The sequence below is a fragment of the Ambystoma mexicanum genome, chromosome 1q (assembly GCF_040938575.1).
Source record: "Ambystoma mexicanum isolate Mex_15411 chromosome 1q, UKY_AmexF1_1, whole genome shotgun sequence".
In the NCBI taxonomy this organism is placed as follows: domain Eukaryota; kingdom Metazoa; phylum Chordata; class Amphibia; order Caudata; family Ambystomatidae; genus Ambystoma; species Ambystoma mexicanum.
Window position 1 is genome coordinate 1,259,369,046 of NC_090922.1, and position 23,411 is coordinate 1,259,392,456.

General features: G+C 44.9%; 1 protein-coding gene across 2 annotated transcripts in view; it reads right to left on the bottom strand.

The window, feature by feature from the left end:
- The window catches only part of FGGY (FGGY carbohydrate kinase domain containing), a 2,730,916-nt gene that overhangs the window by 674,055 nt on the left and 2,033,450 nt on the right, over window positions 1-23,411 (bottom strand). For both annotated transcript variants that reach the window (XM_069642074.1, XM_069642075.1), the window contains exon 12: window positions 20,372-20,446. In XM_069642074.1, coding sequence (XP_069498175.1) covers window positions 20,372-20,446 — 75 coding nt within the window. The remainder of the gene's footprint in view (window positions 1-20,371; window positions 20,447-23,411) is intronic.

A 23,411-nucleotide genomic window follows, 5' to 3' on the forward strand; every position in this document is an offset into this window, starting at 1 on the left:
GTCAGGTAGAAGAAATAGCACCTTCCGGACAAAACGATGTGGTCAGACTGCTGCAGACTGGCTCACACCTCAGCCTCACAGCTCCGCTTCACCGCTCCGCGGTGTCAGGTAGAAGAAATAGCACCTTCCGGACAAAACGATGTGGTCAGACTGCTGCAGACTGGCTCACACCTCAGCCTCACAGCTCCGCTTCACCGCTCCGCGGTGTCAGGTAGAAGAAATAGCACCTTCCGGACAAAACGATGTGGTCAGACTGCTGCAGACTGGCTCACACCTCAGCTTCACAGCTCCGCTTCACCGCTCCGCGGTGTCAGGTAGAAGAAATAGCACCTTCGGGACAAACCGATGTGGTCAGACTGCTGCAGACTGGCTCACACCTCAGCCTCACAGCTCCGCTTCACCGCTCCGCGGTGTCAGGTAGAAGAAATAGCACCTTCCGGACAAAACGATGTGGTCAGACTGCTGCAGACTGGCTCCTTCTGGTGAATTACTGGAACCCAATCTGGAAAATACTATGAATAGTTTGGATACTTAAGATTAAGATTCAGCAGCCGAACAGGCCGAGGCTTATGAGAAGATGCTGCTTAATGCCATGAATGTAGTTGCTCCTGTAAAAACCCAGTCTGTTAGGACAAATAACTCTAAAGTTTGGTATTAGCTGAAATCCAGGAATTAAAGGTGGGCAAGCGTAAAGCCTTTGAGACTTTTATAAAAACCAACTCGGTGGACAACAAAAATAAAAATAATCTTGTGGCCAAGGCTCATAAATCTGCCATGATTTTAGCTAAACAGTGGCTCTATGATCAGAGGATTGAAAATGCCAGCCCAGATACCAAAGAGATTTTTGAATTTTTAGGGAATAGAAGATCCATGTCCGGCTATTCCATCTGTCACCAAAGACAAAGGATGGTATACTTCCATCCAATATGTGATGGTGAATAAAATGAAGAAAATCCAGTATGCTATTGCGAGCAAACTTACAGTGTGGGAGCGGCGTTAGACCTAGTTGATCATACACTGCTGCTCTCTAGGCTGTTACACCCTGTCTCTTTTTCACCTGCGGCAGCCAACTGGGTCCAATCATTTCTGTCAAATAGCTCAGCTATTTCTGTCAAATAGCTCAGCTATGGTGTTCTCTGGTGTCTTTACGGCTGATGTTGTTCTGGTGACTTGCAGAGTCGCTTAGGGATCCAGCCTGTCCCCCACATTATATAACATATTCACACTGCCATTATTTGACTTGCTTGATGCTAATCAGGTGCTTTATGTCGATTACATTGATGATACTCAGTGTCTCATACCCCTTTCAGGTGATAAGATCGGAGACACTGAAACTATCAATTAAGTGTTTTCTCTCATCCAGAATTGAATGGCTGAGAATGCTGTAGCCTTCAATGACACCAAAACCAAGCTGATGATTACAGGCACGGTAGTCAAACTAAAAACAGTTGGTCCGGAGTTTGTGAAATTCAACTGGCTGATTGCACAATTTCCACACTTCCCAGGGTTACGTCCCTGGGTGTTGTGATGCTGGAAATGAATCGGAGGGACAGGGCCTCTATATCCTTGTCCTTTACAGCTTTTTATCGTGTGTTCTGTCGTGTTTTCCGTGCAGGAGTTCATGTGGGACTCCTGGCGGTGCAGCTCTCTCTTTTGGATTGGTGTACAGAACCATGGGATACCCTAATGGCACCCACGGGTGGGGGGTACAACCCTGTGCCCCAGTGTATGTTTTTGGGCACCTGTGTCTGGCCCACAGAACAGGGTATGGGCTGGTGGCAGCTCCATGCTGAATTTGACAGGTACTCTGAGTATCCTCCATTTTAGGATACCCAGGCCCTGCCATTGGAATCAGTTGATTCCTGATAGGAAACAAGATGGCCCCTGTGGCCTCTTGCTTTCTATTCCCTGTTACCTTGTTTTCCCAAAGTCCTGGGAAGCCGTGACTCTGTCCATTCCCCCTGCCCGACTGGTGGGTGGAAGTTCAATATATGGTGTTGTTGTGAAGTCCAGGCCAGACTGGTTGGAGCCTTCCCAATGACTGTATGTTTTGGGTATGCCTGTGGGTGGGACCTGGGTGAATGGAGTGTGTGACAAATACGCATTCTGTGTTGTGGGTGTCTAGTACCTTGTGTTTGACACAATGACTGAGACAGCCTTGCCCGGAACTGGTAGTGTTGAATGGCTGGGTACTTGTCCCAATACACATAACTTGTTGTGAGTGTCTGGAGAGAAGTGAATGGCCTGAATGCTCTATGCACCTGATTGGCTGCCTGCCTGCATGAATGCCCTTCTGACCGATTGGTTGCCTGAGTGCGACCCAGCAGAATGAATGGGAGCTCAACTAGTATATCTCGGGACCTCTCACTGCTAGAATTTGTGTTCAGAAGCTGAAGAGTAACTGGAGTGAGTCTGAAGCTTGACCTTGAAGCCCTGCTAGAAGCGAAGAATTGCTGTTGCCCTACTTCATCAATCTGAAAGCTGCTTTATCTCCAAGGACTTTCTCAGAGAGGACCTGGTAAGGCGTCCTCTTCCCGAGCTACGAGGGACCGTCGTGCACCGGCTGATCTTTGCCAAAGCTCCCTGGTAGACAGACCCAAGACAGGCTGCCGACCCGAGATGGGGACCGCCGCGGAATCACAAGGAGAAGCGTCCGGACTGTTGTCCGCCACCGTCGACAACCGCTGTCGTCGACCGGAGCCGCTGTGCTCCCGTTTGCCTAAGAACTCTTGATTCAAGGACGCTCTCGCCCGCATCGTCGCCCGCTTGATCCCGCTGAAGAAGGCCAGACCGTCGATGCGCTGAGGAGCATCCGCCGTTGGGTTTCCCTCCACCCAAAGACCACAGAGATGCTGACGACTCGACGCTCTTGCTGGGCCTACGTTGTTCTACTCTTTGCAGCCCAGAAGTATCGACATCGAGGTGCCCCGCACGCCTCTTCCTTGCAGGACGTTTACGCTTCCCCGGCGACGAGCACCGCTAGCAACAAAGCTGCCACTTCACCCCCGTAGTTCACCCTGTTCTCCGTCTGATGTTCAATGACCCGTGACTCCTGCCTTAAAGGGAGGGCACTCAAGAAGGGCCGTCGATTCCCCGACGAGGAACGCTACAACGCCAGGTACTTTGGGGTTGCAGAACTATTGGAAAGTTTTGTATGAACAATATATGAACTGGGCTTTTGATATAACTTTATTTTACAGGTTGCCCAGTTGGGGGGTTCTCCATACAGAACTGTGTCTAGTGGTATGGGGCCAGTATTCTGCCAATTGTTCTAACCAACTGCTTTCCTCTTATATCTATTGTTGGTTGCTTTTATTCCTTGATCTGTGCCATATTTGACCAAAGTATTGTTGATGCACTTTAATGAGATCTGATAATAATTGTAGTACCACTTTAGAATTGTAAATATTTGCCATTGTAGATTTTCTGAGCACAAAGTGAGTTACTGTGATAGTGTACATAACCTTGAATATTATTATATAAAGACTGTGTTTTAACGAATACAGTGTGCAGACATTCCTTTGTGAGGGCTTGGGGACTACACTGTACTCAAGAACCAGCCTGCATCACCTCTTGAGAAGCTAGGCCTTGATTGCTCGACCACGCACCAATAATAGAGAATCTTGGCTGAGGTCCTCTGTGCCTCTCCTCTACCATATAGAGAGCAGAAGTACAGACACCCCTCTCCGGTCTTTACAGGTGTCATCTTGGATCAGGAGATTATTATGAAGGCACAGGTGTGCCGTCTTGTTTCACTGTCTTGATAATCTTGAACTACTAGCGCATTTGAGACCTTTTTTGGCCCATGATAATCGGGACACCATTGCTAGAGCCATAGTGGGTGCTTATATAGACTATTGTTCAAGTCTACTGTATGGCATTAGTAAAGGAGAAATTGCCCGACTACAGACGTTGCAAAATAACTTGGTGCAGGCATTTGGGGGCCTTCACAGGAGGGATCACATCTCAGTCCAGGAAAGCCCTGCACTGACTTCAGGTTGCCTCTAGAATCAACATTTGAATGCTCTCTATCACAAACATGTGTTTATATGGCACAAGTGCAGCACATCTATCCAACAGACTTTGCTGGCAACCCGCTTTGAGGGTACTTGGATCTAATGACTCCTTTCTTCTGTCTGTGCCCAGAGCTAGATTGACTATGGTTTCTCATGGGTCCTTCCGCTAAACTGCACCAAAATGCTGCAATGCCCTTCCTCACGATTTAAGAGCATGTCGTTCCTTTGATTGCTCCAAGCGTAGCCTTAAAACTGCTCTGTTTTGTTGACCTCTCCTAGTATCTTATGTTTCCTTGGCCCCTTCATTGAATGTGTTTGTTCTGTTTCTGTTTTTAGCACTCCCATGCCTGCGGCCCTGTTTGTAGCGCTATATAGATAAATACATTTGAGTCAACACCCCCAGAGCAAAGACGTCATGGTCATTACAGTATACAGTGAAAGATTTTTTGGTAATTTGGTAGAAGTAAAGTCGGAGCCTTTGAACATTCTTGCTAGCTTTTAATACATGGCTCATCAGATTCAGGGGACCACGGAAGAAGTTCAGGAGTTGAATCAAGCGTGAGGTTCTGAAGTGTTTTTTTATAATAACCCCTTATCTATTGACAGAAGTAGCCAGTCATTGTAAGAAATCCTTTCATTTGCATTTTGGTTTGGGTACTTACAGAATCACTTTACTCTGATCTATAGACACAAGTCTCTCCCCAGCAGAGATATTGGAACCAAGATAATGGACGCTGGTCTGACACAAATGACGTTTTTTAATTTAGAGGTTTTATGTGCTTACATGGCATCAACTATCAGTAAATCAAGAGATTTTTCTTTGCAAGCTTCTAATGATCAGTATGCCAATAGAAGGTTGCCGACATATTGAATCAAAATACCCAACCACCTCTTTTAACACCATTAAGTCAAGCACTCGCTTTAAAATCTGAGAAAGAGTGTCTGAGCTTCCACATACCTCTACAACAAGCACATAAATATTACAAGGATTTATAAGTAATAGCAAATCAATATTAAATCGAAGGATGATACTGATATAGAGAAAAGGCGTAAACAGATCTACTACAGTAAAATGTGTTGAGGTAGCTGGAATGCAAGTTACAATAGTACCAGGATTAGTAATGACTGGAAAAGTGGGCAGAACCGCTACTTCAACAGCTTGGAAGTCTTGTACAAATCAATATGTTTCTTGCCCATGTTTCTTTAAAGGGAAATGAGAGTATTGCAAGGACTTTGAGTATCTCAGGGTGTTGTAACTGCTTCCATAGGGGAAGAACCTTCCTATAAGGCCAGGGAAGTAGGGCCGCTACCCAATAGTCCCCATGGGAGTTGTTCTCAGTGGGTGGATCATATGGGACGGGAAAACCCATATGGGAGCAGTGATCACTATTCTGGGAGAACATGGTATTCAAACAACACCCCCACCTCACGTTCACCACCCTCTCTCTCTTCACCCCTACCCTCTTATTCCATGTACTTGTGTATTAGGACAGAAGTAGAAAGGACTGAGACGAGGAAAAATAGGGATTACCATCATGATGCAAAACAAGAAACAACTGGGATGAGGTAGAGGCGCAGATCCGCAGGGTCATTCTGAGCAGTCTAGCTTTCAGCTGCAGTCCTTGCTAGGAATGGACATAAAAACTGACAAGGGACTTACCCAAATGTCAGACGCACTAGCAAGGAACTACAAGAGGGGCCGAGGCTCACAGACAGAGGCAGAAGGAGCAGACCCAGGCACAGAGACACTGTAGAGGAAGTCTCCGCCGCACTCGTTGAGAAAACTGAGAGACTGGCTGCAGGAAGATCCAGCAGCGCAGCACTGCAGGAACAAATGGTCTGGACAGAAGGAAGATGCCAAAGTGGGTCTGAAGCCAAGGAGCCGCTGAGACATGACAAGAAAAGCCCAAGAGCGCCAGCGTAGCGAAGAAGGACACTTCGAAGCCACCGACTAACCAGATGGCTGCAGCCAAGAACCTAAAGTTTCTTGGGTGGCTGAGCCTATGGTTGGGGGTCCACAGAGGGTGCAGAAAACCCTGGGAAGCACAGTAAATGGAACTTTACCAACACATGGTAACAAGGGGAAGGTCTGGGACCCTTACCAGAAAAGGATCTACCAAGTATAAAGTTGTGGAAGAGATATGAAGGCAGTACTTGTCAGGGAAGAAAACCAATCCTATGTGTAAAATCAAGAAACCACAGAGGGAACTGTGAGAGTGATATATGTTTATTTATTTATTTGTATTTGTTTTCACTTATAAAGCACACAAGAACCCGGAGGCATTGATGCGCTGTTACAGGTACCAGTTACATGTGGCCACGTGGAATTTGCTAGGTCGCGCAGACACTTTCATAGTTACATTTACAATAGCATACAGTACAGACTTTGAGGATCAGTAGTGTGTTGCAGACAGTGAAGGACGGCGGATCAAGGGGAAGCACATGCAGTTAAGTAAACATCCATGTTTTGAGAGCTTTGTAAAGGCAGCACTTGGCAGGGGAGTAAACCGAGTCTGTATGTGACATTGGAGGCCATAACGAGAACTGTGAGAGTAATACTGAGGAACACAGAGCTTGGCAGGCGAGTGAACCAAGTCTGTGTTTGAGACTGAGAGACCTGATAAAGAATGAGGCCAGGTCTGCCAGCCAGGGTCAAGGACCCATCAGATCATGGAGAATCATTCAAACCCCTCTTCTTCATCACAGTGCCTGGTATGAGGACACCAGGTCTGCCAACCAGGGTCAGGGACTCGCCACAGCTTGGAAGTGCATCAAAGCCACTCTTCTGTATGTAAGCCTGGTAAGAAGAAATCAGATCTGCCAACCAGGGTCAGAGGCCCACCACAGCTTGGAGGAGCATCCAAACCACTCTTCTTCATCACAGTGCTTGGTTGAAAGGATCCAGGTCTGCCGATCAGGGTCAGGAACCCAGAGAGAGAAGCCTGAGAATGGCCAATTGGGCAACAGAGATATTTCCCCACCAGGCTTGAACTGTGTTACAAGCCTGAAGAAGGCTGGGCCAGGGAGACATTCCCACAGAGTTGATTAACTTTAAAGGAAGCCTGAGGAAAGCTGGAGAAGGGAGACATTCCCCCAACACTCGTAAAACTGAAAATTCTAGAACTGTTGTTTTGTCCAGGGGATGGGAGTCACTCATTTTGGGCTAGAAAGACCTTTTTATTTAGTTTAAACTTAGAGTGTGAGGGACAGGGTTAGGATTCTGACATTGGACACTGAGACCTTTGCTTTTGGATATTCTGACGCTGACACCAGTTATTTTGGTTCAGGCAGAGAAACCCCTCAGAGTTAGAGCAAGATAGGTTACAACTTCAACCAATGACATAATGTCAGGTTTTATTTCCTTTTCTGCTTCTTTCAAAATAGTGCACTCTCGGATACGCAGAAGAGGTTTGCCTGGGTTCAGATGAATGAGTTCCACATTCAATATTTGTCCAGCTTTGTTTCTATCTATTGCGGAGGAACTCGGTAAAACAATCCTTGTTTCGACACAGGAGTGTCATTCTGCAGCCTTTTTCTAATTTGGATACTCTTGTGTAAGACAACCTAAATCCCATTTCCCTATGCATCTTAATATCAAAAGAAATACCATCAGGGCAACAATATATAGTGCAACCCATTTTACACAATAGAAACAACCATAATAAATTAACTGGTGTAGAAGGGCTCAATACAAACACATGATGCTCAGGTGTAGGAACAACAGTGACAGTCATACGGTGTATAACCAGATGAGGTATTAGCCGACGTTCAATGCCCACTGCACTTACCTCTTTTTCTGAATGTGAAATATGAGGAAATTCTGAGGCTCTCAATGTTGAGCATGATGCTCCAATATCAACAAGATAAGAATCATTCTTCTCGCTAACAGAGCAGAAGGAACAAGTTTAATCAGTGGAGTGACAATATTATTGGCCCCCTGTTGTTTATCAAACATAGTAGGTAGTGGAGGTAGTGGAAATGTCTATCAAAAAGATGGAGGGACCTGCGTTGGTCATACTGACTGTTGAGATGGTTGATTTGGGCATTCTGAGTTCCAGTGTCCAAATTCCACTCCATAATTACACTAATGGTTGTACAAATTTGACATCTGTCTATCTTGAGCTCCTCGTCGTACATAAACAGGGACTCCTATTCACAGGCGCTGAGTAGTGTTCGGTGCTGCACCATTTCTTGCTATGTCTACAGTTGATGGATTTGTAAAGCCAATAATCTAGCCTCAGTAATTTCTTTCGGTCTTTCTGACATTTGATGAAAATGCTCCACAGGTAATAAGACCTCAGACAAATCCTTGCCTTTCCAACTAATTCATAATTTCTTAATTCCTTCTGCAATCTTGTGCTGCAGCCCAATTATTGATGTGGAAAACACTACTTGTTATGCAATTATCGCTGCATTGGGTAACCCCAAAAACTGATCAAAACGCTGCATAAGCCTTTCAAGCTAATCTGCCACGTTGTCACCTTTATTTTGATTGCATTAATGTATCTTAATACAATCTCTCTTTTTAGGGCTCTTATAATCTCTATTATGGTGCAGATCAGCCTGTCAGTAAACTCTTCTAAATCCACTCTAGAGGCTCTTGCAATAGCCAATTACTTATCTACTCCAATAAAGTGAATATGTAAAGGTAGGATTGGCAAAACTGTAACATAAATAAATCAGTGGAGCTCCTTGATGCCCGCAGAGTTTCTATTTTATTTTCTGCCCCAGGAAACCATCTCAAAGGGTTTGCTGGAGCATCAGCTTGAGGGAAGACTCGATGTAGTCTCACAATGATCTTTCATGAGTGTATTGACTTTATACTGGCAGTTGAAACTGCCCACCTGGAGGAGACGACAAAGCAAATGCAGCTATATGAAGCAGACCTGGTGCCTGATTAGGTACAGAATTCACTATAGCAGGATTATATGACTCTAGGATATTTCCTGGCATTTCTTTCGATGTGGGTACGCCTTGTAGAATCTACTGTAAACGTTCCTGTTTTTAGGGATGGACAAATGTGCTCACTCTGCATTAAGTTCATTTAGCTGCTCTTGGAGTTTCTCCTGGGCACCTTTCAGAGCTGTGGGCTTGGAGTCAGAGCACCTTTTAGTGACCTCTGCATAGCAGTCGCATAAGGATACCCACTGCTTTTGGAGAATCTTCAATTCTCGAGTCTATGGCACACTGCTTAGTCACACAATCTCATCACGATCCAATTCACCTTCCTTGGGAAACTGCTTTATGATATCGCATTGAGTTAAATAGTGCCATTTATCCAGAGATGTGCAAGTCTTGGGCAAATAATTTGTGTACATAAAATAAGCTTCACTTTCCTTAGGGGAGGTGACACTTGATTCCACAGACCTGCTCCCATTCTCACATAGAACATAACATGAATCAAGGATTGTATTATGAGAAAGTCTCTGTAATGCTGTGCATTGTAGTGCAGAGACACTGTTACATCCGACATAGCTCATGACTGTCACTCAGTAACCATGCCCCATGTCTCAGCGCAAAGACATAGTTTATAACCACCATGAACACTATTAATTGGTCCAGAAACAGTAAAGTGAAGCGAAGCAGACAAGGATTAAACACACACACACACACACACACACAACACACACACACACGCGCGAAGATAGACAAGCATGTTCAGATCCCTTTGCTAGGTTGGAAAGAAAAGTAATGTAGACATAGAAGCAGGAATATTCAAGTTTCTCTGTCAATTGTGTTTTCTTTTCTTTAGGAAAGGCACAATAGCTTGGATGACCCGGAAAATATGTCCCTCTCACTTGTGCTTACAAAAGAGAACAGAGGGGCTGTTTAGAAATGATGGACAGATAAGCATCAAACTGTTTCACATGGTCATTTCTCAGCACTGGTACAGTATTCTCTGTCACCAACTCAGAAACAAGCTTTTCCCTGTTAACATGTTGTGGTATTCGATGGCGAGGTACTCTTACCTTACTTTTTTTATGCTCTTTTTTCCTGAATGCTAAAATCCAGTTTCCCAGGTGGGGGCACCATACGTCACATTATAGTCAAGGATGTGCACTTTCAAACTACTACCGTGGAGGTTCGGGACTATACGAAAGGATACTACCATATCATGTATGGTGGAGAAGGCCTACAAAGATAGCCACCATGGAGTCAAACGCTGCACACAATCTCCTACAGTGCCCAGGAGGGTCTGCATCAAAGCTGCAATTTCGATTGGTGCATAGAAGCACCAAACCATCTACCGCCACCTAGCCAGGAGGCGAAGCCGGCCCATCTCCAAGGCTCGGCTTCAAGGCTAGTTTTGCCTGTCTTCGCCAGTACTTGCATGGACTGCAATGGCATGCTCTCTACCTTCCATGATGCTCTGCCTTCCTGCTCACCCACCGCAAATATTGACTTGCCCCATCAAGTACCTACCAACAGATCCTGCTCTCACCAGGCTAATTGTGATGCGACTGCCATATCAACAACTGAAGGTAAGAGACACTTCTTTTCGACACGCGATCACCCTGTAATTGATGTTATGCATGGTTGTAAGGCTTTTAGCTGATACGATCTTCACACCCCACATACCCACCCGACCTATATGCAACCTCCCCAGTAACTGTCTCGCCTGCAAGCATACCGGACTGTCTTCCCGATGCAATGCCTTGCCACAATATTTCCCTCCTTCCAGGTCCAGTCCGACCCCCACCGACCCCATTTCTCCCCGCACCTTACAACTTCAGCTTCTCAACAACCAGCTACCACAGCACATCTGAACACTCACCGCTCTCTAGGTGCGCCCCACTAACCATCACTAACCAGGACACTCCCAATGCTCACAACGCCATCACACCCATGCAAAGTTGGTTTTATGGCAATAGCCCTGCACCTATACACACCAGCACCCCCATCCTTGAGCCCAAGCTCATTTGTGCCCCCACTCATGCGCCCAAGCTCACCAGTGCTTCCACTCATGCGCCCAAGCTCACCAGTGTTTCCACTCATGCGCCTAAGCTCACCAGTGGGCCCACTCATGTATTCAAGCTCACCAGTGTCACCACTGATGTGCCCAAGCACACCAGTGCTTCCACTCATGCCCCCAAGCTCACCCGCAGACACCTCCCCCAGCACCAACATACAAAATACATTCCTGCGCCTCTGCACCCAAGCACGCTACCCTCCCCCTAAGCCACAAACATCTCTCAATGCTCCAGCCAAAGAATGCTATACGGAAAACAAAAAGCCCCAATCATCTCCTCCCCTGAGATGCACCCTGATCAATGCCAGATCCGTCACTGCTCATGCATTGGACATCCAGGACCTAATAACCTCCAACGATATTGAAATCCTGGCCATTACCAAAACATGGCTCTTTCCTTCAGCTGGCCCAGCACTATCCAATGCCGTCCCCTTAGGATGTAACAGACAGCAAAGGCAGGGGGTAGCATAAGGATACAAGGATTCCATCCCTTTGCCAGATATACATCGCCACTCTTCCTTTCTTTGAAACCTTAGCCATTAAACTCACTGGCTCTCCTAAACCACTCCATATCACTGTACCTTTAGTACCAACCCTCATGTTCCCCATCCAGCTTCGAAGAGAACCTTCTCCAAGCCATAAGCATCATCCCTAAGCCTAATACCCAGTTCATAACCCTGGGAGATTTCAATCAGGGCTATAACGACCCCTCAGATACCCATGCCTCATCCTTGGCCAAAGCCTGATCCATCCTAGGCTGCACTCAATGGATCATAGACCCCACAGATTCCCATGGCCGTACGCTCAATCAGCTACTTCACCATAACTGTAAAACAACAAATACCTCCAATGTCACCTACCCGTGGACAGACCACCACGCTGTTTCCTTTGACCAACCCATCCCACAGAAGAACACCGACCAAGCACCTCGATTACCCCCCACTCTCACACAAAGCACACACAACCTCACAAGTGAACGACTTCTCCCGCTATTCACGGCCAAAGTACTGAAAGACCATAATGTTGAATCCTTAGTGGACCAGTACAATTCCTTAATCCCAAACACAGTGAAGTCATTAGCCCCCCTCAAACTTCGCAAAGAAGAGAACACCAGCCATAAAATCACATGGTTCACAACACGCCTCCACTCCTTACGACCAAAAAAAAGAGCTGCCGAAGCTACACGGCAGAAGAACCCAAATGCATCTAACAAGGCACTAGTCTAAGAACAAACCAACATATACAAACAATCTGTCCTTACCACCAAGGTAGCCTCCTACAACAGCAGAATATCAGAAGCTGCCTCAAGCTCACATTAACTGTTTATCATTCTGCGCAAATTTGAAACCACCATCACTCTCCCTTCGACCATCACCAAAGATGACACTTGGTGTAGCAACATTCAAGACGTTGTCACTGGAAAAATTATAATTGAAAATTGACTACAAAGCACCCAACTTAGCCATTAGCCCTTCGCAATACCCATCCAACGTGCCTCTGCACACTCACAGCCCTTTCAGTTCTCCCCATGCTGAGCCTGAGCTACCCAACCGAGTGAAAGGCCTCAAGCCAACATGGTGCAAAGAAGAAAACTTCCCTGCCACCATGGTCAAACAATGCCTTACACCGCTCACCCCCCTCATCACTGCCATTGTCAATGCCTCCTCCTCGTCCAACACCGTCCCTTCCTGCCTCAAAGAATCCTGGATCACCCCCTTGCTAATAAAACCAGCACTTGACCCTACCATACCCACCAACTATCGACCCATCACCACTGTCCCATTCCTACTGAAAATCCTAGACAAAATCGCCTACATCCAAATACAGGCTTTTCTGGAAGCTCATGCCATCCTCAGCCCCCGCCAATCTGGCTTTCGCCGTGGTCACGGAACAGAAACGGCCGGTCCTCCTCGACCTCAAGTATTGATTGAATGATGCCAATGATGCTGGAAAACTCTCCATCCTGATGCTACTCGATCTCACGGCAGAATTTGATCTGGTGGACCACAAAACCCTCTGCCACCACCTAACATCAGTAGCACACTTCCCCCGAGAAGCAGCTAGTTGGGTTGCCTCCTACTTTGAAAACAGAACTTCAAAAATCTTCGTCGGCAAAGCCACAGCCCCGCCCACTCCAATGCCATGCAGCATCCCACAAGGCTCCTGCATCGCCCCCACCCTCTATAATATTTACACAAAACCTCTGTTCAACCACATAGACTCCCATGGCATCTCCTTCACTAACTACTAGATGACACTCAAAGACTCATGCCCCTGACAGGCTCTTACAACCAGGACTGCACCTCTATAAATGCCACCTACGAGCCTATCCACACCTGGATGGCCCAGCACAGCCTATGTCTCAACAACGACAAGACAGAGGTGCTTCTAGTTGGCCCCTCAACCCATCTTTCAAACCTTGATCTTGCATAATTGCATTCCCCCATAGATGGCTTCAACATTCCTGTCTCCACATCTGTCAAAACATTGGGTATCTACATAAATGCTTCCCCCAACATGACCCACCCAATCAACAACATCGCCTCTGCAACAGCCTACACGACTACACTCAAACGAGCAAGCAGACCTTTTTTATCCACCACTAACCGCCTCTCTGTTGCCCGCACCTTAATACTGGTCAAGCTAGACTACTCTAGTGCCCTATTCTGAGGGACCGCTGACAAAAATCTAAACAGGCTTCTGATCATTCAAACCAATGCTCTTAGATCGGCCCTGGACCTCACCAAATTTGACCACATTTCTGAGCTAAGGCGCTCAGTCCACTGGCTTCCCATCCGGGAAAGATTACAATTCAAAATCCTCATGATTGCACACCAGTGCCTGGCGAAGAAAGCCCCAACTTACCTTGTCCAGAGAATTAAGGAATACTCACCAGCCAGACCACTTAGATCTTCCAACAGCCAGAGATTACTCACCGCCAGATTCAGACAGAAAGGTGCAGGTGGCTTAAGCTTCCCCATTGTCGTGGCTAACTTTTGGAACAATCTCCCACTCCACCTACGCAGTGAGACGTCCTACCAACTGTTCTGAAAAAACGAAAGACTCACCTGTTTAACTAATCAGCCTCTCCCACTCGCTTGAACTATACCTATCTATGCCACTGTAACTATAGCTCCCAGATGCCCGAGGGCTTGGTGCCCTGCTTTAAATGCTAAAATAAGATAAATAATATGTAAAATGCATACTGCCATAGCATTATCATCGACAAAACAGCCTTTTTCTACCCCTATTTCTAACTAATGTTACTGCCAGTACTCATAGGATCAAGACCAACCAAGTGATTCAGAAGCCACATGCTGTCTTAACCCAAGGCTGTAATATGCCATTTAGTCAAATGGGGGCATCCAAATCCCAGCTGATATCTAACAAATTTCATAAGCCAATAACCTCATCGTATAATCCCTTCTTTCCACAAAGACCTGAAAGGTTTCCCTTTCCTCAATAATACCAATATTGCAGTGCTCATGCAATATTCACTTCTTTTTGGTATTCCAAACGGCAGATTAAATAATGTAGAAATACCTCTGATTTTTTTGTTGCATTACGTTTTTACATTGAAGACTTACTTTCTACTCAGGACCAGGAATGGTGAAAAAATGAAGTTATTAGTTGGTAACATTAGCAGCTTGAATCAAATGCATAATAGAGAGCCTAGACTTAAATACCTTTCTACCTATCGTTAGCCATGTTCATTCCTTCCATCTCCTTTTTCTGATGAATTAATGAGAATCATTTCTAGGGTCAAGACAGAATCAGTAACAGAAGACAACCTTAAAATACCAAAAACACAATCATACAGGGGCCACAGTCACCTGAGCAGAAAGGCGAAAAGAAGGGTAATGGACAAATAATGATCTGCAATTTATGAAAGAAGAAACCTATCTCTGTACAGTTGCAATTTGTGACTTCAAACATGGAGATGAACCAATACAGACTGCAAAATGGTTATCCATATAGACAGATGCTGGACAAACATCGAGGACTTATTTCAGATGACCAGCCTTCAGATCCAACAACCACAACCAGAATCAGTTTAAGGGTCTTCCATAAGTCCATGACAATGCAGCACTGTGAAAAATTGCCTTTTGATGTTCTGGAAAATGGTTTCTGATTAAACAGAAGCTGAGTAGAATCACCAAACTTATGGAATGTTATGCTGACAGCAATTATGCTGATGGCAATGAGGTACAGCAGAAGTAACATACACATGCTCAAAATAAATGGGAAGGAGGCACAACCCTCAGGAACATCAGCAGTAAAATTAGATTGTAAAAGGGGGCAGTGCAACAGGATGTTCACTGTTGATGAGAAAGGAGCCGATCCAGACAACGACATGGCCCCATAGGCAAATCGAACAAAGTTGGCTATTTAGGACAGCATGATCAATGGGTTGCCAGTCAAAGGATCGACAGTAAATGGGTCGACAGGTCAAAGGATCGACACCAAAGGGTCGACAGTACAAAGGATCTAATATTTTATTTTATTTTTTCACATTTTATTTTATTTTTTGGGGGGTCCCTCCCCAACCTGCTTTTTTTGCTAAAAATCACTTTTTTTTCCAAAACGAAAACCTAAAAAAATATATATAATTAAAAAAAGAAATTCGGTCCTTTGTCCTGTCGACCCTTTGGTGTCGATCCTTTGTCCTGTCAACCCTTTTTTTTCGATCCTTTGACTAGACACCTGATCAATGGTGTTGAATGCTGCAGCAACATCTATGTAATCAGGGAAACAGTGACGTCGGAGCTCTTTTCGACATCGTTGATACAATCCAACCTGTGCTGTGTCTAGGACATTGTGCTTCTCCATAGACAGCTGTAGTTGAAGGTACACAGCACATTTCCACAGATTACACATGAATTCACCAAGTCAGTGGTGTCTGCCCCAGGGTTGTCAGTAGTGGTGTGATAATTGCCCTTATTAGGGAAGCTGGAACTATCCCTGGTACTAAGGATGCCTTGATCACCTGCCTCTGCCAGCTCAACAGTAGGGGAATACAAGACAGCATCTTATAAACTGTAGGGTGCAAGGGTTCACTAGGGAGCCAGAACACCACTTCACTGTGTAACTATGCAGATGGCACAGAAAACATTCTGAGTCTCGAGGACTGGTCAAGGGATTTAATGAAAATTTTTGTGGGGCACATGGTCGTCCCTTTCTGCCTCGCCTTCACACGCACCTCATCCCAGGCGTCTGTAGACCAGCGATTAGTGTTAGAGACTATTGACCCCTAATTTCTCCCTAGGTTCACCCTAAATACAAGTTCTTAAACCCCCCCAGGGACTTCCAGACTTTCTCTACTCTAAACAGATGTTAGTGTTCCAATGGGAAAGTTATGAATTGTGATTTACAGATACTCAGTATGATTCGCCTGGTTTCACTCATGTCCAAAGTGACCTCTCCCTTCTACTCTTCCTGCTCCTTCTCTGTCTCCTACCCGTCAAATTTCTATCCCTCCGATGTTTCACTCCCCACTCTTTGATGTTAACTGGTCCTCCCTCCAGCTGCACTATGCCACCCTTGCTACACCTCCTCCCTTCTACCAATACTACCACTCCTCCGACTAATACTCCCCCTTCCACTCTACTTCTCCTCTAATCCAACCACTGTTCCTCCGCCAACTATTTTTACCACTCCTTCCTCCTACTATTACCACTCCTCCACTACTACCACTCCTTCTCTAACCGATATTACCTTTTCTCCTCCCACTACTACCACTCCTCCCACTCTACTATTCAGTCACCCTCCTTTCACTCAGAGCCAGTCTTCTCGCATTCACACCTTACACTGACAAGTCAGGAGTAACTTGGACTTACTCATAATAACTTCTTGGTGAATGAAATAGCCCTCTCCCAGTTTAGGTCCAGGGTAAGTCAAAGTTTTTCATAGAAACGTTGCTGTGAAATGCCCCTATACAAAGTTAAACATTCTGAAGATTGTAAAGTGGAATTTCAATTACTGGTAAACATGCGGGACAACTATTAAGCCTTAGGGTTGTATTATGAAATACAGTTAGCATAATATAACAAATACCTAAAATCCCCCAAATGAATGATACGTACTAGACCTCTCTATATGCGCGTCTCACAAACAAGTACGCTCACACTTCAGAACCACTAACACTGTTAAGCCAATGCCTCACCTGCTCCAAAACTCTTCTCCACAATCCGCCCCTCCTTTCTTCCTCCTGCTGGTCTCTTGCATGCCATCCACCTCCTCCTTTGACCTTACGATTCACCCACACTTCCCGTTTCCTGTCCCCTCTTTATAAATCTCTCCTTTACTGAGGTAGGTCAACTAGCCCTATCCAATCCGCTTGCTTGCTTACCCTTCCTGGGTGTGTAGTGGGTGTGTATGTGCAAGAAAAGGTTTAAAAGTATGTCTTTACGTCTCCTTCACCCACTTTCTCCGTGCGGGCGTGCTACTGGGGAGATCTGCCGATGAAGTAGGAGGGAGTCCAAAGTCCATTTATAGGGTTGTATGATCAAGGACCCTGCAAATGAGTCTGAGGACATTTGCCCTTTCTGGTCCATGGTGGTCTAGTGCTTTGGGACTACCGGCGGACTGCTTCAAACACTTCCTACCTTCATTTGTTTCTGCATCAAGGCATAGCAAGTCTCAACCTTCTCTCCTCATACACGACCCTTCCTAAAAAATGAAACCAGCAGGAAGAGACAGACGGATTGTGAGGTGCCCCGTTTGCACCCGTATGGGATTCACTGTTTCCTCATTGCTAACCACCACTTGACATACTTTATTTATTGACATTTTTGTAACTAGCCATATGCTCGCAGTCCTCAGAGCGCACATAGAAACAAGAGACAAGACATACTTGACATAACATGAGAAGCAGGCCAGAGGAGAAGAAAATAGAGAGGATTCCTTAGTTGACATTGAAGGGATGAGTTTTTATGGCCTTTTAAAAAAGAGAGTAGTACTGTATTTGGCGTATGGCGGCCGGGAGTAGATTCCAGAACATGGGGGCTGAGAGTCAAAGCTAGTGCCTCCGAACCTAGCCAGTTTGAATCTTGGTATTGGTTGAACGCGTACCGTGGCAGTGGTGGAGCGAAGGTTTCTGCTGTTTGGCCTGATCTTAATATGCCCTGATAGATATGTGGGGCTTCATAGAGACACACATTTGTGCGCCAATGTTAGTGTCTTGTGTGTTGTACTTTGTTTAATGGGAAGCCAATGTAGCTTTTTTCTGAAGATGGAGATGTGGGTGCAGCGTGATTGCTTAAAGATGGTGCGCACAGCGTTGTTCTGTGTGACTTGGAGTGCCTGTATGTTTGAGGAGGTAGTGCCGGTCAGCAGGCTGTTACAGTAGTCCAGCCTGGAGTTAATTAGTGCTGTGGACAAGAGAGCACAGTTTTTGGTTGTTATGAAAGGTCAGATATACTGTATCCATTTATTAATGAGCCCACAGCTCGACCGGAAATTGGAAACATGAGGCTTCATAGAGAGTTCATCATCTAGGATAACACCTAATGTTTTCACTTTCCTTAGGACAGCTATGACATTGTCAGCTATCAGGAAATTGGAGTAGTCTGGTGTTGGCTTATTTCAGGTGTTCTTGGCGGAGACTATTATAAACTCTGTTTTATTGCTGTTAAGAGCGAAGGAGTTACAGGCTATCGAATTCTGGATGGCTTTATATCTGTTATTAAGAGTTTCGGCATCATTCTTGTATTGGCTGCTGAGCTGAATAACAACCTGAGTGTCGTCTGCATTGTTCGTATATTGGACACTCAGGCTGTTCAGAAGATCCAGTAGTGGCCAAATATACAAGTTAAAGGGCAGCAGTGACAGGCACAAGCCTTGCGGAACACCACATGTTTGGGAGATGGGGGTAGAATGGTTGTTGTCTACACAAACCCTCATCATACGTAAACCCAAAAAATAGGCTATCCATTTAGATGCAAGTGTGGAACAGTTTGCGACATCTCCGAGCCTTGTCACTAGCAAAGTGTGATCAACAAGATCGAAGGCTGTGGAGAGGTCTAACAGCATCAGTAAGGCGACTTGATTTTTGTCTGATATGCTTGCTAGGGTCGACTTTAGGTCAAGCATGGCTGTCTCTGTGCCATGACGAGCCCTGTAATCTGAGTGACGAGTGCCTAATATGTTGTGCTCTTCAACATGCGCTTGAAGTTGATTATATGCTAACTTGTTGAGAATCTTCAGTATGAAAGGTACATTTGTGATGGATCTGTAGTTGTCTTTATTGGTGGGATCTAGATTTTCTTTTTTTAGCAGCAGGGTTATCAAGCAGATTTTAGGACATCTGGTTCCGTGCCCTCATCAATGATAGATTAATCAACTTGGTAAGCCATGGGACAAGAAGATCAGATGATTCTTTAAACATGATGGTAGGACAGTAGTCTTCTGGACAAGATGTAGCTTTTAAATCTTGTATCACCTTAAGAACGTGTTTCTCTGTGTAATGAGAGAATGAGAACTGCAGGATTTTCTCTGGGGAGTTAGTAGGTGACTTAGCAGTACGGGCAGATAACAAGGGGTCCATATTATTGAGAGAGTTTTTGATCTTTTCCTTGTGAGCAGTGATTTTGGGTAAAAACCCATAATGAATATCTTAACACCATCCTGAGTTCTTAATAAGGTTGTTTGAGGGCGTAGGACGGTCTTGAAATTCTTCCAGGACTTTAAACAATTCTCCAACATTAGACTGAGCATTTATGATTCTTTTGTTGTAGTGAGTGGCTTTGGCGGTGGTGATTAGTGCTTTAAATTCCTGTATGGATTTTTTGTAAGCAGAGAGAGTGTTTGCATTGAAGTTCTTCCAACAGGGTCTTTCCAAGGCCCTTTTGGATTGTCTGGTACTAATGATTTCTTCAGGAAACCAGGTGTTTTTGATGGCTTCAGATTTGGTTTCTTTCATTTTCAGGGGGGCTAATTCATTAATAACTTGTTTGATGGCGTGTGTGAGGTGGTCGACTAGCGCAGAGGAGTCAGCAAAGTTAGCCAATGGCCTACTTACTAAGTGAAACCTGGCGACTTTGTACATTGAAGCAAATATCCACTTGGCATGGCTCAAGAACCATTGACCCGCCACAGCCTTCCATTTATTTGGAATATCTCTGCCTTTTTATTGCTTTAAATCATTTTTGTATTTATTGTAATTTGTATTTCTGTATCTAACTGCATGTTTTAAAGCTGTCATCAACCATCTGGTGAAGAGCAAAATGGTTTAAAAATCATTCATACACAGTTATTTAACATCTGTAATAAAGATGAATGCAGGGTACTTTAAAGGGAAAAGAAACAAAATACATATTAGAAACATAATTACAATCATAATTATCACATTATTAAATACAATTATGAATGTATAGATTAGACTTACTGCAATGGCTTGTACTGTGGCCAGGTAAGCAACAGCAAGGTCATCCAGGCTCCGAGACAAAGTCAGTCCAACTATCTACATGAAACACATAAACAAAATTAAAATATGTTAATGTATAAAGTACTTTTATGAATAAGAGAACACATAACATCCTCTGGAAGAGCTGCTATTCGATCCTTGCTAGGCCATTAGGAAAATAATATCAGGGGACTGAGGAAAGATCCCTAAATTAAGAATTGCCATACAAACAGTATGATATCAAAGCCAGGCATGTAGCTTAGTCAATACATACTAGTAGAAGTAACATTTCTTTGTTAAGCGTAAACTTCCCACTGACAAACCAGTATCAAGGAGCTAGGCAAACATTGAACATATAAACAAAACATTAAATAAAAAAACAATACAATATAAATAGATACCACAAAACACTGAACCCTTTATGGTCCTTTTAAATGAAGCAGCACATCGTTCGATGGAGGGGGATGCAGAATAACTCTTGCACCAAATAATAAGACCGACTCAGGAAGTTGGTAAAAAGACTCTGTTTTAATCTCAACCGTCTAAAACAGGGAGTACAACAGACATCAACGGACGTCCCACAGCACAATCGCGAAGCATTTCATAAAAAAACATACTTATATAACAAAATCGTCATTCGTGATGTCATACTATGTGGCAAACTAAGAAAACCTACTTGGGATTGTGATTGGACTAAGGGGAACATCTAGGTATACTTTCTATAAGTGATTGGATTGTAATTGGATCTCTACAGTCAGGTGGACAACTTATGCCCACCCAAGTGCAAGTCATCTTTAACATTTATTAGACACACAATACATCATTGGCACTCAGGGTCTCTGTCATACAGCCCTCTAAAATTGGTTGGCATGCTTGTACCCTTCTGGACATTTGACTTGCTAGCATCACGCAAGCTGGTACCCCAGGTGTCAGTGGGCGGACTTGACCATGCCTTTCCACACAATTAGTCCAACATCTATCATTACTCATGCCTTCTGCCATTTGAATTGTCTTTGAACTTGGCCTTGCTCACTGCTCCTGAGAATAGAAGGGAGTACGAGCACAATCTTATATTCAAGTCTTGGTGCTGCTTTCCCAGTTTTTATTTCCATCTAACGCATGTGACAGGAGACCGTGTTTTAGCTCCTTTTTTGCATTTAATAGTATTAAATGAATAAAACTTGGCACTCGTGGTGTCTTTTCTTCGCACCTAAACAGGGGCTCGTCTCACTTCTCACATTCTCTGTATCTTCAAAGATAGATAACCAGTTCTTGGCTGCCCCAACCCTTTGATATCAAGTCAGGTAGTCTTCTCAATCCTTCCTCAATCTTCAGCTGTTTTCTCTGCTGTGCCACACTTTCAGCCCTTCTTGTCATGGGTCCTGGCTTCCTAAAGTTGCAACATCGAATATCCAGATTCTATATGATGGCGGCACCACCTGCAGTCTATTCACTACCATGGGAGTAATTATAGGGGGATGGAGGGACAAGTCCCCCCAACTTTTTTGGCATTCCTTTTTGTCCCCCCCATCTTTTTGTGGGAGGGCCGTGGGGCCGCATTGTGGCTGCCGCATTCATTGATCATGTAATGGGACAGCGCGAGCCTGGCTGAGGTACCTAGCCAGGCTGGCACTGTCTCATTCCATAATGCAGAGCTGAGCTCAGCTGCATGTATGTTTGCTGGAGGGCTGGGCTGCGGGCTGAACCTAGTGAGGGGTCACATTTGGACAATCACATTTGGGGTCATGGGTGTATTTAGCATTGCAAGAGTGGGGGTGGGGGTAAGGTGAGCCATGAAATGCAGTGCGTGTAATGGTCTCATTCACATGCCCAAACCGCCCACCTCTGCCCCGATGCAGTTTTTTGGTAACGTTAGTGGCAGAAGGCATTTCTACACATAAAACTGCAGGATCATTGCAGATGCAGGAAACCCATCTATTAGAGCTCTGTCCAGGCTCTCTGGGGCAAAATATATGGAAACCTACTAATTTGCATATGGATTGCACCAACAGAAGTGACTTCCCAGAATAGGACATTGCAAGGCGCTTTATTAGTCTTTGATACATGGAAGCGCCATGGAAGTGACTTTAGAATAAGTTGCCATAAGTAAGCCAAGTGGCAAATAAGTTTGTCGTGCACATTACCTAAATGCACTATTGTTAAATATGGAGCAACTCTATAGTCATCAGGCTTTTTTATTATAATAGCATGATATATTAACATAAACTTTGAAGTGAATTTGAATAACGTACAGAGCTTCAGATAAGACATTGTGGGCCTCATTACAGGTATGGCGGTAACCCTGCTAGTGATACCGGCGGGTTGCCGCCAGACCCGAAAAAAATCACTGCCATCTGATTTCCCGATAACACCAGCATTTTACAACCCTGGTGGCCGGAAAGTCAGGCGCTAGTAATTCTGTTAGTCCCCATAGGACTCCATGGGAATGGGCACACAGGAGCACCGGCACCATTAACAACGGTGCCGGTGCTCCCGTGAGATCTCTGCGAGCGGGTGCTGTCTCGCCCGGCAGGTCTGACCCTGGCGGGCGGAACGGCACCCACCCGCAGTGTCATACTGTGCCGGTCCGGTAACAACGGTACTGGTAGGCTTTTCGGCACTGTTGTTACCGGACCAGCACAGTCATAATGAGGCACAATGTGATTAAATGGATTGCCCAGGATCACACACTTTAGTTAAATGGTGAAATTGGGATGCAGACAATTTAAGCAACTGTGCACATCTTCCCAGGTTTAAGTGATATAGATATTTATTAAGTTTTGCTTTACATTTCATGTGCTTAAATAATTATAGCAGTGCCTTGGAAGCAAACCACATTACATAATAAGCTAGACTTTCATAGTAGACTAACTGTACAATATATATATTGGGCTTCATTACGAGGCTGCCACCAGTGTTTTATTTTTTCCGCCGCCCAGGAATGGGCAATTACTAGGTCATTACGGCCTTGCCGGACCCGGTAATTGCCCATTCCTGGGCGCCAGAAAATATTCTTCCCTAT